The sequence below is a fragment of the Pogoniulus pusillus genome, chromosome 18, assembly GCF_015220805.1.
Source record: "Pogoniulus pusillus isolate bPogPus1 chromosome 18, bPogPus1.pri, whole genome shotgun sequence".
NCBI classification, from domain to species: Eukaryota; Metazoa; Chordata; class Aves; order Piciformes; family Lybiidae; genus Pogoniulus; species Pogoniulus pusillus.
This window is the reverse complement of record NC_087281.1, coordinates 2,736,304-2,752,050: the sequence shown is the minus strand read 5'-3', so window position 1 is coordinate 2,752,050 and position 15,747 is coordinate 2,736,304. Positions and strand designations below refer to the sequence as shown.

Below are 15,747 nucleotides of genomic sequence, written 5' to 3'. Positions count from 1 at the left end.
CCAAAGAAAACAGGAAAAATCCAAAAGGCCAAAGAGGAAGGGAGCTGTATGAATTTTCTCTGTAAGAGGAATGACTTTATGGTGTGCTAAAGGAACACACCAGCTTTATGTTATACTCACTAAAGTATTTAATGCTTCATAAACTTTTATCCTGTATCTTGTGCTTATGACAGTCTTGTTCCCTTTTTTGAGGGGGAGATTACAGACAAAATATTCTTTCTCCAGTTTCACAAAATCAGAGAATCACAGAATTTATTAGATTGGAGAAGCTCTTCAAGCTCACCAAGTCCAATCATGAGTTTCACACTGACAAGTCCTTGACTAGACCAAAGCCCTCAGCACAACATCTAAGCACTAGGAATCATTGTGCTTGGAAAGAACCACCAGCATCATCCAGTAAAACCTTCATCCCAGCAGCCTTCATCACTAGACCACAGCCTCAAGCACCACATCCACTCTGCTTTTAAACACCTTCAGGGATGGTGACTCCACCACCTCCCTGGGCAGCCTGTTCTGGTGCCTGACCACCTGCTCAGGGAAGAACTTCCTCCCAACAGCCAACCTCAACCTGCCCTGATGCAACTTGAGGCCATTTCCTCTTGTCCTATCATTAGTAATTTGGGAGAAGAGACACCCTGCATCCCCTTCCAAAGAAATCCAACAGAGAAAACTGCAGGGTTAGGACCAAACCCTCATACACAAAGAAAATTACAAAGACAGGAGATCAGATGATCTTTTTTTTTCATGCAAGGAGATACTTCTGCAAATGCTGCCACACTAATGTCTTGTTATGCTGTTTTCCTTCCCAAAAGACTGTAATACACTGAGGCAAAAGTGTTGTATCGCAGAGGAAAAGTGTTGCATCACACAGGGCTTGGACTTGATGATCTCCCTGGGTCCCTTCCAACCTCTAACAACCTGTGGTCCTGCAAACAAGCAAGGCCAAGCCCAACAAAAACTTGAAAGCATCAAGTTTTTTCACAGGCTCACAGGATGTCAGGGGTTGGAAGGGACCCAGGGAGATCATCGAGTCCAACCTCTCTGCTGGAGCAGGACCACACAATCTAACACAGATCTAACACAGGAACACATCCAGACAGGCCTTGGAAGTCTCCAAAGAAGGAGACTCCACAACCTCTCTGGGGAGCCTGTTCCAGTGCTCTGTGACCCTTACAGTGAAGAAGTTTTCCTTTATGTTCAGGTGGAACCTCCTGTGCTGCAACTTACACCCATTGCTCCTTGTCCTATCTCAGGAAGCAGTGAGCAGAGCCTGTCCCCCAGTCCTGACCAGCCCTCAGGTGTTTGTAAACATTTATTAAATCCCCTCTCAGTCTTCTCCAGACTAAAAAGTCCAAGCCCCTTTAGCCTGTCCTCATAAGGCAATGCTCTCTAGTCCCCTAATCATCCTCATAGCTCTCCACTGGACCCTCTCCAGCAGATCCCTGTCCCTCTTCAACTGGGAAGTCCAAAACTGAATGCAGTACTCAAGATGAGGTCTCACCAGGGCAGAGTAGAGGGGAAGGAGAACCTCCCTGGATCTGCTGGACACACTCTTCCTAATACACCCCAGGATCCCATTGGCCTTCTTAGCCAGCAGGGCACATTGCTGTGCCATGGGTAACTTGTTACCCACCAGCACTGCCAGGTGCCTCTGCACAGGGCTGCTCTCCGGCAGATCACCTCCCAGCCTCTACTGGTGCCGTTTATTACTCCTGCCCAGGTGCAGGACTCTGCACTTGTCCTTGCTGAACCTCATTTGGTTCCTCTGTGCCCAGCTCTCAGTCTGTCCAGGTCTCTCTGGATGGCTGCACAGCCTGCAGCTGTCTCAGCCAAGCCTCCCAGTGTGGTGTCGTCAGCAAAGTAACTTGCTGAGCAGACTCTGTCTGTCTGTCTGTGCCTTCATCAATGTCATTGATAAAGATGTGGAAGATATTTCCAATTAACAAAAAAAAAAACAAAAACAAAAACAAAACCCAAACAAACAAACAAAAAAAAAAAAAACAAACCACAAAAGAGCAAAATCTAAAAGGCAAGAGAAGTGTCCAAAATATTAGTGCCCAGACATCAGGCAGAAATCCTGAGCTAAGCATCCCGAATATGGAAATTAACAACGTGCAAGATGTGTCTGCAAAGTCTCTTTGAATGCAGGGAGCCAACAAGTCCACAAGTGTTATTGCTGTGCTTGAATCCAGAGTAATGGCACCCATATTTCATGGGGGACTCACCAAGCTTCAGCAAAGTTTCTCATCCTTGCACTAAATATGTGCTGAATGCTCTGACTTGTTCTGCTGTCCTTAAACAGAAACAGGGACACCCACAGCTGCAAGACCCTCTGCTGACATGATCTTTGTTCAGGGTAGAGACTGGGCCTGAAGGTATCACAGTATCACCAAGGCTGGAAGAGACCTCACAGATCATCAAGTCCAACCCTTTACCACAGAGCTCAAGGCCAGACCATGGCACCAAGTGCCACGTCCAATCCTGCCTTGAACAGCTCCAGGGACGGCGACTCCACCACCTCCCCGGGCAGCCCATTCCAGTGTCCAATGACTCTCTCAGGGAAGAACTTTCTCCTCACCTCCAGCCTAAATCTCCCCTGGCACAGCCTGAGGCTGTGTCCTCTTGTTCTGGTGCTGGCCACCTGAGAGAAGAGAGCAACCTCCTCCTGGCCACAACCTCCCCTCAGGTAGTTGCAGACAGCAATAAGGTCTCCCCTGAGCCTCCTCTTCTCCAGGCTAACCAATCCCAGCTCCCTCAGCCTCTCCTCGTAGGGCTGTGCTCAAGGCCTCTCCCCAGCCTCGTCGCCCTTCTCTGGACACGCTCAAGCATCTCAATGTCCCTCCTAAACTGGGGGGCCCAGAACTGGGCGAGGATGGCAATTGTCTTACCCCATTAAGAGGGAACATTGTGATGGATGTGAGATTGTTAGCAGCTTCTCATTATGAAGGCAAACACCAGTAACACTGCTGCTGAGATTCCATCAGCATTTCAAGTATAAATTCTCAGCTGAAAAAACAGGATATGCTCTCCAGTTCTGAGCTACTCAGTTCCAGAAAGATGCTGAGATACTGGAACGTGTCCAGAGAAGAGCAAAGAAGCTGGTGAGGGGCCTGGAGCACAGCCCTGTGAGGAGAGGCTGAGGGAGCTGGGGGTGTGCAGCCTGCAGAAGAGGAGGCTCAGGGCAGAGCTCATTGCTGTGTGCAGCTACATGAAGGAAGGCTGTAGCCAAGTGGGGGGTGTGGGCAACCAGCAACAGAATAAGGGGACACAGTCTCAAGTTGTGCTAGGGTAGGTCTAGGCTGGCTGTGAGGAGGAAGTTGTTGGCAGAGAGAGTGATTGGCATTGGAATGGGCTGCCCAGGGAGGTGGTGGAGTCACTGTCCCTGGAGGTGTTCAAGCAAAGACTGGCTGAGGCACTTAGTGCCATAGTCTGGTTGATTGTCTAGGGCTGGGTGCTAGGTTGGCCTGGATGATCTTGGAGGTCTCTTCCAACCTGGTTGATTCTATGGTTCTATGAAAAACCTAATATAGCATTTAACATATGGTGAGCTTGACTGAACTGGCATTCATGGCACCTGATTTCATTTCTGGCAGTAGCACAGCCTTCCTGTGGTTTTCATGGAAGGTCTTAATCTACACTTCCCATCAGTTTCCCATTTGTAAAGAGGGAGAATGATACTTGCTGATTTCACTGTAGTGTTAAGAGGCTAAATCCATTCATAGTCATGAAGACATCAAATATTATGGTAATGAGGGGCATACAATTATAGAGAAATCACCAGCCATCTACTGCTGCTAAAATTCAGCTTTGAAGCAAAGCATGTGAGGCTTCTGTGTGCTACTATAATAATGTCCTCAGAAATACAGGTAGGCAAAGGTAGGTAAATAGTTGCTGTATTCACCATAGAGCCATATATTTAAATCCTTGGGGTGGGGGAATAAAAGAGAAAGAGAGAGATCTAAGAAATATTATTTACCCCAATTTACCATAGAATCAGTCAGGGTTGGAAGGGACCACAAGGAGCAGCCAGTTCCAACCCCTCTGCCATGGGCAGGGACACTCTACCCTAGAGCAGGCTGCACACAGCCTCAGCCAGCCTGGCCTTAAACACCTCCAGCCATGGGGCCTCAACCACCTCCCTGGGCAACCCATTCCAGCCTCTCACCACTCTCAACAACTTCCTCCTCACATCCACTCTGACTCTCCCCACCTCCAGCTTTGCTCCATTGCCCCCAGTCCTGTCACTCCCTGACAGCCTAAGGAGTCTTTCAAAACAGTATTCAAAATGAAAATAGGAGAATAAATAGGTAGCATGAGCAAAGTTTGCAAGTCAGAGGCATAAGAAAAACTAATTGATTCCCCCCAGTCCTGTCACTCCCTGAGAGCCTAAAAAGTCCCTCCCCAGCTTTTTTGTAGCCCCCTTCAGATCCTGGAAGGCCACAAGAAGGTCACCTGGGAGCCTCCTCTGCTCCAGCCTGCACAGCCCCAACTCTTTCAGTCTGTGCTCACAGCAGAGCTGCTGCAGCCCTCTGAGCATCCTCCTGGCCCTTCTCTGGACACTCTCCAGCATCTCCACAGCCCTCTTGTCCCAGGGGCTCCAGAACTGGATGCAGTACTGCAGGTGGGGTCTCAGCAGAGCAGAGCAGAGGGGAAGAATCACCTCCCTGGCCCTGCTGGCCACACTTCTCCTGATACAGCCCAGGCTCTGGTTGTTTTTCTGGGATGAAAGTGCACACTGCTGGCTCCAGGTAAATGCCATCAGTTGCTGATGTGTGACCTGGTGTGAGACAGCTAATGGAGTATGAACATACATGAGGACTACATCCTCCCAGTTTATCAATTGTCTCAATCAATGCATTTATTCTCTGCTCCCCTCTTTTGAGCTTGGGGTGTTTTCCCTTGAGACATAGAAGAGTACAGAGTTTTTAACCAGTGAAAATTCAAACACTTGATATTGTAAATCAAGAGTTACATAAATGAAATAATCAGGATGACACAGGAATAAAAGAAATGGACTGCAGTGTTTTCAACTGTGTTAGTTTGAGGCAAATTGGGAAGTTTTAGTGAGAGGAATCAGACGATAGGCTGTGAAAAGGAAACCATGGTGATGTCTGCTGCACTCATAGGCTTGCTGAGATGGATTAAAAACAAGAACACAAACATAGGTAAGCAAGTGGGTCTCTGTGGCAGCTGGTGTCTATGCTTTCTCCCTGGACTTTTGCTGTGTTACTAACCCTTCTGCTCTCTAACCTCCTTTGCTGATACTCCAAGCTCACCTTGCACATAATGCAAACTCTGGGATAAGGTAGAGGGGTGGAAAGGAGGTGGAAGGGTGGTTGGGAGCCCCTCCTGGGGACTCTGGTTTCTGGGAGGGCTGTTGTGCTTCTGTATTACTTTTAATTTAATTATTTCTGTCTATGGCTGTATGAGATTGTAAATACCTGCTTGGATATTGTGCTAAGATGGAAATACAAAGCTTCATTCCTTAGCTTCCAGCTGGGCTGACTCTAGTCTGGGTGGATTCATAAGAGTGAGGTGGCAGGTAACACCCAAACCATCACATCACTTTAGATAGCAGCACAGAATCAACCAGGTCGGAAGAGAATCCCAAGACCATCCAGTCCAACCTAGCACCCAGCCCTAGCCAATCCACTAAGACAAACCTGAAACACACCTGGATGCACAAATCTCTTTCAAAATACCCTTTGGGACCACAGTGAATCCTTGACATGCTATTGCATTTGCAAGTTATGCTTTCATATCACAGAACCATAGGAAAGTTTACACTGGAAGGGATCTTATAAGAAATCATCTGCTCCAACCACCCTGTCATAGAATCATAGAATCATAGAATCAACCAGATTGGAAGAGACCTCCAAGATCATCCAGTCCAACCTAGCACCCAGCCCTAACCAATCAACCAGACCATGGCACTAAGTGCCTCAGCCAGGCTTTTCTTGAAGACCCCCAGGGACGGTGCCTCCACCACCTCCCTGGGCAGCCCATTCCAATGCCAATCACTCTCTCTGTGAAGAACTTCTTCCTAATATCCAGCCTATACCTACCCTGGCACAACTTGAGACTGTGTCACAGCACATATCCCTTGCCCTACTTTAATTTTGCTTTTACACTCTGTGAACAGCTTTTTTTTTTTTTGTTAGTTTCCCTTTTCTTCTTCAAACCTAAAAGCATCTGCTCACAAGGAACTTCAGGCAAAAGTTTAACAGTAGATGTAAAGCCAAAAAAATTCCAAACTCTGAAAAGTAATTCAATTATTTGTTTCTTTTAACTGCATGCAACAGTCTCAGAGGAAGGAAAATCTACTTTCTGCAGCAGAGATTGTTTTTACTGCCCCTATAAATCAAATAACCATCTGTGTGTTTCACAATTAGATTGTGGAGGCTATTAGTCCATTATGTAGACTAAACACTTTATTTATAGGCATTATGCACATACAAAACTCCCCAAGAATGAGTTCCATAATGTAATTAAGCAAATTAAAGTACAACCCCCTCAGAACTTATTGCACTAGGGAATAGAGTTACAAAAGTGCCACCTAAAATAGAGACGAAAAAGAGATGAACTGATATAGCTCTCTGTGGAGCACCCTTTATTTTTTCCTGAGTGGCTGGGCTCCTCTGGTCAGTGGTAGGACAGGAAGAGCAAATTCAGAGCCTCCAATTCTTCTTGTTCCCACAGGAACACCATGGAAGAGGCCAGAAAAATTCCAGCTTTCTAGAAGGCTGGAATTTGACTGACCTGGGAGACTCATGGAAAATAGGTAAGATAGCCTAAAGAAAATAGAGAATCATAGAATGGTTTAGGTTGGAAGGGACCATCCAGTTCCAACCCCCTGCCATAGGCAGGGACACCTCCCATTACAACAGGTTGCTCAAGGCCTCATCCAACCTGGCCTTGAACACCTCCAGGGAGGCAGCATCCACAACCTCCCTGGGTAACCTGTTCCAATGTTTCACCACCCTCACTGTAAAGAACTTCTTCCTAACATCTAGTTGAAATCTCCCTTCTGCCAGTCTAAACCCATTCCCCTTTGTCCTGTCATTGCAAGACCTTGTCAGTAGTCCCTCCCCTCGCCTTCAAATACTGGATATCTAGAGAAGAAAGTCCCAACTAGACCAATGCAACACAATTCATGGATGCAGTTAAACTGGAGTAAAGAGAGGGAAAGAAAGGGAAGACTGCAGTTTGCAGGATGATACAAAAGAAATTATAACACAAAGAGTGGGAAAAGAGAAAATAATACTTAGAAGGGGGAACACTGGAACAGGCTGTACTGGAAGCCACTCAGGTGAGGGACAACAAGAGACAATTCAGAAAGTGGACTAAGAGCAGTGTTTGGCTTGGCACTGTGTTTACAGGCTATTCAAAGTCTGTGATTTTCCACTAGGTATAGAACAATAGAATCAACCAGGTTGGAAGAGACCTCCGAGATCATCCAGGCCAACCTAGCACCCAGCCCTAGCCAATCAATCAGACCAAATTTACAAATTTACCATTGCAAACATCTGTAACATTGAATGAATCTTTCATTTGTAAGGGCAGCATTTGGAGTTCAATAGTCAAGCAATGTGAGAATCAAGCACCAACAAAATTATTCAAACAAACAACCAGGGTGTGATGGCACATTTAGAAACAAATAATATTCTTAAATTTAAGTAACAAATGCTTAAGAAAAAATTCAGAATCATAGACTCATCCAGGTTGGAAGAGACCTCCAAGCTCATCCAGTCCAACCTAGCACCCAGCCCTAGACAATCAACCAGACCATGGCACTAAGTGCCTCATCCAGGCTTGGCTTCAACACCTCCAGCCACAGCCACTCCACCACCTCCCTGGGCAGCCCATTCCAATGCCAATCACTCTCTCTGACAACAACTTCCTAACAACATCCAGCCTAGACCTCCCCTGCCACAACTTGAGACTCTGTCCCCTTCTTCTGTTGCTGCTTGCCTGGCAGAAGAGACCAACCCCACCTGGCTACAGCCTCCCTTCAGGTAGTTGTAGACAGCAATGAGCTCTGCCCTGAGCCTCCTCTTCTGCAGGCTGCACACCCCCAGCTCCCTCAGCCTCTCCTCACAGGGCTGTGCTCCAGGCCCCTCACCAGCTTCATCACCCTTCTCTGGACCCATTCCAGTATCTCAATATCTCTCTTGAATTGAGAAGCCCCTTTTGCCTGAGTGGGTAGCATACAGTTCTAAAATTTCCTTTAGCAAGTTGCAGTTGCATACAAATTCCTTTAAAACCTCAATTACTGGGAAATTATTTCTGTTTAAACTTTGGGGGTTGGTTTTTTTTTTTAATTCTAGATTTCCATAACTTAGAATCAGAATCACAGAATCATAGAATTAACCTGGTTGGAAGAGACTTCCAAGCTCACCCAGTCCAACCTAGCACCCAGCCCTGTCCAATCATAGAATCATAGAATTAATAAGGTTGGAAGAGACCTCCAAGCTCATCCAGTCCAGCCTAGCACCCAGCCCTAAACAATCAATCAGACCATGGCACTAAGTGCCTCAGCCAGGCTTTGCTTGAACACATCCATGGATGGCAACTCCACCACCTCTTCTAAAGTTACAGCTCACAGCAAAGCCTATCATGGGCCCACACAGCATTTGAACAGCATAGACACCTGCAGCCATCTGCAGATTTTCAAAGCAGGTTGTTCCTTTGCATAACCTCCCCCCAAATGACAAGGAATCTAAAAAAGGGACTTCCCCCATGGAGGCTTGCTTGGATTCTGTGTACAACTACCTGAAGGGACATTGTAGCCAGGTGGGAGTTGGTCTCTTCTGCCAGGCCACCAGCAACAGAACAAGGGGACACAGTCTCAAGTTGTGCCAGGGCAGGTCTAGGCTGGATGTTAGGAGGAAGCTGTTGGCAGAGAAAGTGATTGGCATTGGAATGGGCTCCCCAGGGAGGTGGTGGAGTCGCTGTCCCTGGAGGTGTTGAAGCAAAGCCTGGCTGAGGCACTTAGTGCCATGGTCTGGTTGACTGGCTCTGGCTGGGTGCTAGGTTGGCCTGGATGATCTTGGAGGTCTCTTCCAACCTGGTTGATTCTATGATTCTATGATATTATTGTGCACAGTACTTCCAAAGAAAAAGCAAGCAGTGACATGAGTTGCAGCCAGAACTGATGGGACAGATCTGTTAAAATGGATCATTCCCCTGTCAAAACATCAAGAAGCTGACCAATATACTCTGCAAAGCTGTCATGGCAGATGATATAGCGAAGAAGCACAGCCATAGATTACTTAGCAGCTGTTTTTTCCCTGCCACTAGCACATCATCTGCTTTATTTGTGCTGTGACCTGTTGGGGGCACTCAGGTATAGCAGCAGACTGCTTGCTCTTGCGTTATTTGTTTTCCCTTTCCAGCCTTCTGATGTAGCTGCTCTTTTATTAATGAATCACAACACTCCATTTAAAAAATTAAACAAGATCTTTAATTTTAGTATTATTTTTTTTTATCACTGTGGCAAGAAGAGGGAAGTTTCTCAGAGGCATTAGGGAGACTAACAATTCACTGCCAGTCGTCTTGCTATGCTGCTTTTTGGCAGTGCTTAGATCTGAATTAAAGTGTTCTCCCTGCTGTCTCAGCTGCTGCCTCACTGAATTACTTCACTTCCATTGTATTTGGACAAAGCCCATATTAGAATATACTTGTGATGGTTTGGGTGTTACCTGCCCTCCCCCCCACTTAAGAAAATCACCCAGACTAGACTCAGCCCAGCTGGAAATCAGAAGAACTAAGCTGTATTTACATCTTAGCACAACATCCAAGCAGGTATTTACAGTATCTACAGCTATAGACAGAAATAGACAAGGTAAAGGTAATGTAGAAACACAGCAGCCCTCCCAGAAACCAGAGTCCCCAGGAGGGGCTCCCAACCACCCTTCCACCCCTCTACCTTATCCCAGATTTTGTCTTATCTTCAATGTAAGTTTGGAGAATCAGCCAGGGGGGTTAGGAAGCAGAAGGGTTAGGTAGGTTAGAGAGAGAAGTTCATGCAGCCCCAGAATCCAGAGAGCAACTCTGTCATCTGTATTTATATTCTTGTTCTTGTACATCTCAGCAAGCCTATGAGTGCAGCAGACATCACCACTGTTTCCTTTTCACAGCCTAGCATCTAATTCTTCTCCCAGCTAGGCTCAAACTAGCACAACACTTCACCTATTTTTTAATGCAGCTTGTACTATCACCACTTGTAGAACCATTTGCATTTCCTTGCAGAGATAGTTGTGCTACTTCTCAGTAGATCCTGAGAAATAAATATTTCATCCCAATCCTGAGTGTATCTCAGGTGCTTATGAAGTGAAGCAGTTAGCCTGCAGATTGGACTGTATCCATTCTGTTGGGGATAAACGGCGAGATCAAATTGCATCAAAAAGCTCAACAGAGTTTCAGCTTTTACTCTGTCCAGGAGACTCTCCTTGCCTTGTACAGATCTTTCTGCACTAGGAGAGTCTGTGAGAAGTCTTGTCTCTGCCAGGCAACCAGCAACAGAAGAAGGAGACACAGCCTCAAGTTGTGCTGGGGGAGGTCTAGGCTGGATGTTAGGAGGAAGTTGTTGGCAGAGAGAGTGATTGGCATTGGAATGGGCTGCCCAGGGAGGTGGTGGAGGCACCGTCCTTGGAGGTGTTGAAGCAAAGCCTGGCTGAGGCACTTAGTGCCATGGTCTGGTTGATTGGCTAGGGCTGGGTGCTAGGTTGGACTGGATGAGCTTGGAGGTCTCTTCCAACCTGGTTGATTCTATGTGAGTTGATATGCACCCACAATGCATATCATCTACCAGGGAACCTTGTACTGTTTTATTTCATCACACAGACTAGATTCTATGATTCCACCTCTCTCCATAAAGTCTAAAAATCTCTATAAGGTTTAAAAATTACCTCATTGCCACCAACTAAACCTTAAAAGACAGCCTTTCCAGCTGGAATGGTTTTTCCAGAAGGTACACTGCTGAGGGAATAGAAGACATTACTGTAGAACTCCTTTTAGAGAATACTATCATAGAATCAACCAGGTTGGAAGAGACCTCTAAGATCATCCAGTCCAACCTAGCACCCAGCCCTAAACAATCAACCAGACCATGGCACTAAGTGCCTCAGCCAGGCTTTTCTGAACACTTCCAGGGATGACAACTCCACCACTTCCCTGGGCAGCCCATTCCAATGGCAAACCGTTCTGGTTAATTCTATGATTCTATGATCTGGTTGATTGGCTAGGGCTGGGTGCTAAGGTTGGCCTGGATGATTATGGAGGTCTCTTCCAACATGTTTGATTCTATGATTCTATGACCTTAGTATTCTTCCAAGTCATTGTAAAAAAAATGTAGGTGACATAAGCCAAGAATCAGAGTTTTGGGGACTCTGGTTTCTGGGCGGGCTGTTGTGTTTCTATATTACTTTTAACTTGTATATTTCTGTATATAGCTGCAAATATTGTACATACCTGCTTGTATATTGTGCTAAGCTGGAAATATAAAGCTTCATTCCTTAACTTCCAGCTCAGCTGACTCTAGTCTGGGTGATTTCTTAAGAGTGAGAGGGCAGGTAACACCCAAACCATCACATCCTGCCTGAAGCGTATTTAGCTGCCTGCCTGCCTGCCAAACAGACTCCCATGTGCTGTGCCAACAGTATTTCTGGTCCTGGTTTCGGGGTATGATGCCTTTTTCCTGAGTTGCATTCACAGGCTGAAGCAATGTTTTTATGATAATGATGACTCCTTGCCTTGCGACAGGACAAAGGCATTGGAAACATGAAGGATGCTGACTCCGAGGAACGGCAGATGCATGGTGTAAGGAGCACACTGGTGGTGGTAGAGTCATGCAAAGAAAAGAGGCTGGGGATTTTTTTCTCTTTCAGTAGTGAGAGCTATAATAGGATCTAATGCTTGTGAGTGATTTGTAAACAAAGAATGGATGCTTTTCTAGGCAATATAGTGCAGTTTAAACAAGAATTAATCTGAGAAAGTAATGTAATGTGTATTCCAAAGGAGATCAGAACAGATTATCCCAATAGTCCATTCTGCTCTTATAATCTGGATTTAAGCATTTTAAAAATAAATCAAGATGGGACATGAAGCAGTAACAGGCTCCTATTATTCTTAGACCTGCTTGCAGTAGAAGAAAATCCACATTGGTTGTTAATACCAACATTGTAAGGTGCCTAAATAAAGCAGTGTTAGAATTATGATCTCTTTCTATCTAGTATGGATAACAGCAAATAGTGGGCACAGAGGAACCAAGTGAGGTTCAACAAGGACAAGTGCAGAGTCCTGCACCTGGAAAGGAATAATAAACTGCACCAGGACAGGCTGGGAGGTGATCTGCTGGAGAGCAGCCCTGTGCAGAGGGACCTGGGGGTGCTGGTGGGTAACAAGTTACCCATGGCACAGCAATGTGCCCTGCTGGCCAAGAAGGCCAATGGGATCCTGGGGTGTATTAGGAAGAGTGTGTCCAGCAGATCCAGGGAGGTTCTCCTCCCCCTCTACTCTGCCTTGGTGAGACCTCATCTTGAATACTGCATTCAGTTTTGGGCTCCCCAGTTGAAGAGGGACAGGGATCTGCTGGAGAGGGTCCAGGGGAGAGCTATGAGGATGATGAGGGGACTGGAGGGCATGGCTTATGAGGAGTGGCTGAGGGACCTGGGGCTGCTTAGTCTGGAGAAGAGAAGACTGAGAGGGGATTGGATAAATGTTTATAAACACCTGAGGGCTGCTCAGGACTGGGGGACAGGCTCTGCTCACTGCTCCCTGAGATAGGACAAGGAGCAATGGGTGTAAGTTGCAGCACAGGAGGCTCCACCTGAACATAAAGGAAAACTTCTTCACTGTAAGGGTCCCAGAGCACTGGAACAGGCTCCCCAGAGAGGTTGTGGAGTCTCCTTCTTTGGAGACTTCCAAGGCCTGTCTGGATGTGTTCCTCTGTGATCTGTGCTAGATTGTGTGGTCCTGCTCTGGCAGGAGAGTTGGACTCGATGATCTCCTTGAGTCCCTTCCAACCCCTGACATCCTGTGAGCCTGTGACTTTTTAAAGCCAATATGTAACAAACCAAAAGAAATAATGAGATAGCCATGGGAATGAGGGACTTGACTGAAATTCCTTTCTTTTTTAATTTACTTTTTTCCCCCTTCCACTTGGTTTGGCAGCAACTTCTCCTTCACTGTCAAAGTGTGTGCTAACTTCATGCAAAAGGCACTGTGGTCATTGCTAGACTCATGATAATGGTTTGGTAGGGACAGAATACATCTGCAATATTTTTCTGTACTTGTGTGAGCATATAGAATAATTCAATCCTCCTGGCAATGTTCACTACTTGCAAAGGCAGTAGTTACACCAGAGTGGTAATCACAACATGCAAATAACCTGTTAGGGTAGCCACTTTCAGAGAGGCAAATGTTTCTAGGTCAGATCCATTCTGCAAAACAGCTTTCCCTCTGCACACATTTATGCTCCTAATGCATGATCAGGGAGTGACAGGATTAGGGGGAATGGAGCAAAGCTGGAGGTGGAGAGGTTCAGCCTGGACATGAGGAGGAAGTTGTCGAGCATGAGAGTGGTGAGAGGCTGGACTGGGTTGCCCAGGGAGGTGGTTGAGGGCCCATCCCTGGAGGTGTTTAGGGCCAGGCTGGATGAGGCTGTGGGCAGCCTGCTCTAGGGTAGGGTGTCCCTGGGCATGGCAGGGGGGTTGGAACTAAATGATCCTTGTGGTCCCTTCCAACCCTGACTGATTCCATGATGACAAAAAGTTCTCATCTGTTTGATGTATTCCACACAAAGAAGAGCAATTTCATTGTGAAAGTCCAAAACAATACAAAGAAAATATTTAGTTGCAATCAGTTTAGCTGCATTTATTTGATTATTGAGACTTTCCTCACTCAGCTCTTCTACTCCCTTCAACACTTTCTTATTTGGGGACAGAAATTAATTATCTTTGTTGTTCCCTGTGGCTTACATCATGCCACTTCTGAAGTCTGTATGATGACATAATTTAATGCTGTCTTAGTGCAAAGGTGTAAGGGCAGCAGAAGAGAAAATAAAGCAAGTATCACAATTACATAAATGATGTATAGCCTGACATTTCCTAATGTTCAAATTCTTCACTCACACCCTTAACTCTTTTAGCATTCATTTCTGTATCTACCACTTTCTTAAAAAGCAAACACATGAAAAGGAAAAAGAAAAGGAAAGTTTATCAATGAAATCACTGAGAGAGCAACATAATTATCAGCAAGACTAAGGTCTACAACTCCACCCTCAGACCTCTGCCACTGGAGTTCATAGAACCCCAGAATCATAGAATCAAGCAGGTTGAAAGAGACCTCTGAGATCATCCAGTGTAACCTATCAGCCAGATCTTCTCTCTCTAACCTGTTGTCTGCCTCATCACTCTGCTTCCTATCCCCCCATGCCAATTCTCCAAACTCAACTTGAATGCAAGGCAAAGGTGGAAGGGTGGTTGGGAGCCCCTCCTGGGGACTCTGGTTTCTGGGAGGGCTGCTGTGTTTCTGTATTACCTTGTAAACTTGTGTATTACTGTCTATAGCTGTAGATACTGTAAATACCTGCTGGTATATAGTGCTAAGCTGGAAATAGAAAGCTCCATTCTAATTTCCATCTCGGATGAGTCTAGTCTGGGTGATTTCATAAGTGTAGGGGGACAGGAAACACCCAAACCATCTCATAAGGACATGAAACTCCCATCACATTCCTCCTCTCCCCCCCTACTCCCATCTCCAGAGATGTCTCAAGCTTTTTTGTCTTTTGTCTCAAGCTAAAAGCTTTGAGAGGATACTTTTGAAAGTCAAGCATACTTCATAGAATCATAGAATCAAGCAGGTTGGAAGACCTCCAAGCTCATCCAGTCCCACTTATCACCCAGCCCTGTCCAATCAACCAGACCATGGCACTAAGTGCCTCAGCCAGGCTTTGCTTGAACACCTTCAGGGACAGTGACTCCACCACCTCCCTGGGCAGCCCATTCCAATGGCTTTGCCTATGCTTTCCTAAGATGCCTCTACAAAAATGGTTTCTGAGTGCAAAGCAAAGCTATAATCATGAATGAGAAAAGAGGCCACAAAATGGCTAACAGCATAGGTAGCTCTAACTTTCAGTTCCTTGGTCAGATAGTTTGTGCTATCTTCTGCTTTAGAGAGCCTGTTTACTGCTGCAGTCGAAAACCAAAGAGCTGTGGCAGACAGCAGATGTACCAATTAATAACACGTCAAGACTGATGGATAGAATGCAAAAGAAGAAATCTCACATGCATCTCCTGTGTGTTTTCCCCCTCATACTTCAGGTCACTGGGGGTCATGAGATGTGTTCTGCCTCCCTTGAGAGAGACAAAACTGTCTCATTACTGTCTATCTTTCCTGACATTAAGATGCTGCCTTTGAGATGCTACCTTACCTGTTCTTCTCCCAGTATTCTGAAGTGATGGAGCTCTTTAATCAAGGAGTCTGGACAACCAGCTGTTGGAAGGAAACAAAAAACAGGCATCTTTTGAGCTTCCTGTCAGTGCAGTTTCAGCATAAGGTACATAAATGCAGAGAGGATAAAATATACAGATTACCTTAGATAAAGAAGATTAGAAAGATTAGCTGTGGCTATACAAGCACCAGAATGCTGAACACCCTCTATCAAATAATCCTTCCACGTTTCCAAGCATGGTACCAAGAACACTTAGAAAGGTTATATTCTGAATATTTCAGCCCTTTTCCCAA

The 15,747-nt window shown here is 45.9% G+C and overlaps 1 protein-coding gene across 2 annotated transcripts in view; it reads right to left on the bottom strand.

The window, feature by feature from the left end:
• PRKN (parkin RBR E3 ubiquitin protein ligase) overlaps positions 1 to 15,747 on the bottom strand; it is a 667,734-nt gene that overhangs the window by 131,074 nt on the left and 520,913 nt on the right. For both annotated transcript variants that reach the window (XM_064158244.1, XM_064158246.1), the window contains exon 9: positions 15,434 to 15,495. In XM_064158244.1, the coding sequence (XP_064014314.1) occupies positions 15,434 to 15,495 (62 nt within the window). The remainder of the gene's footprint in view (positions 1 to 15,433; positions 15,496 to 15,747) is intronic.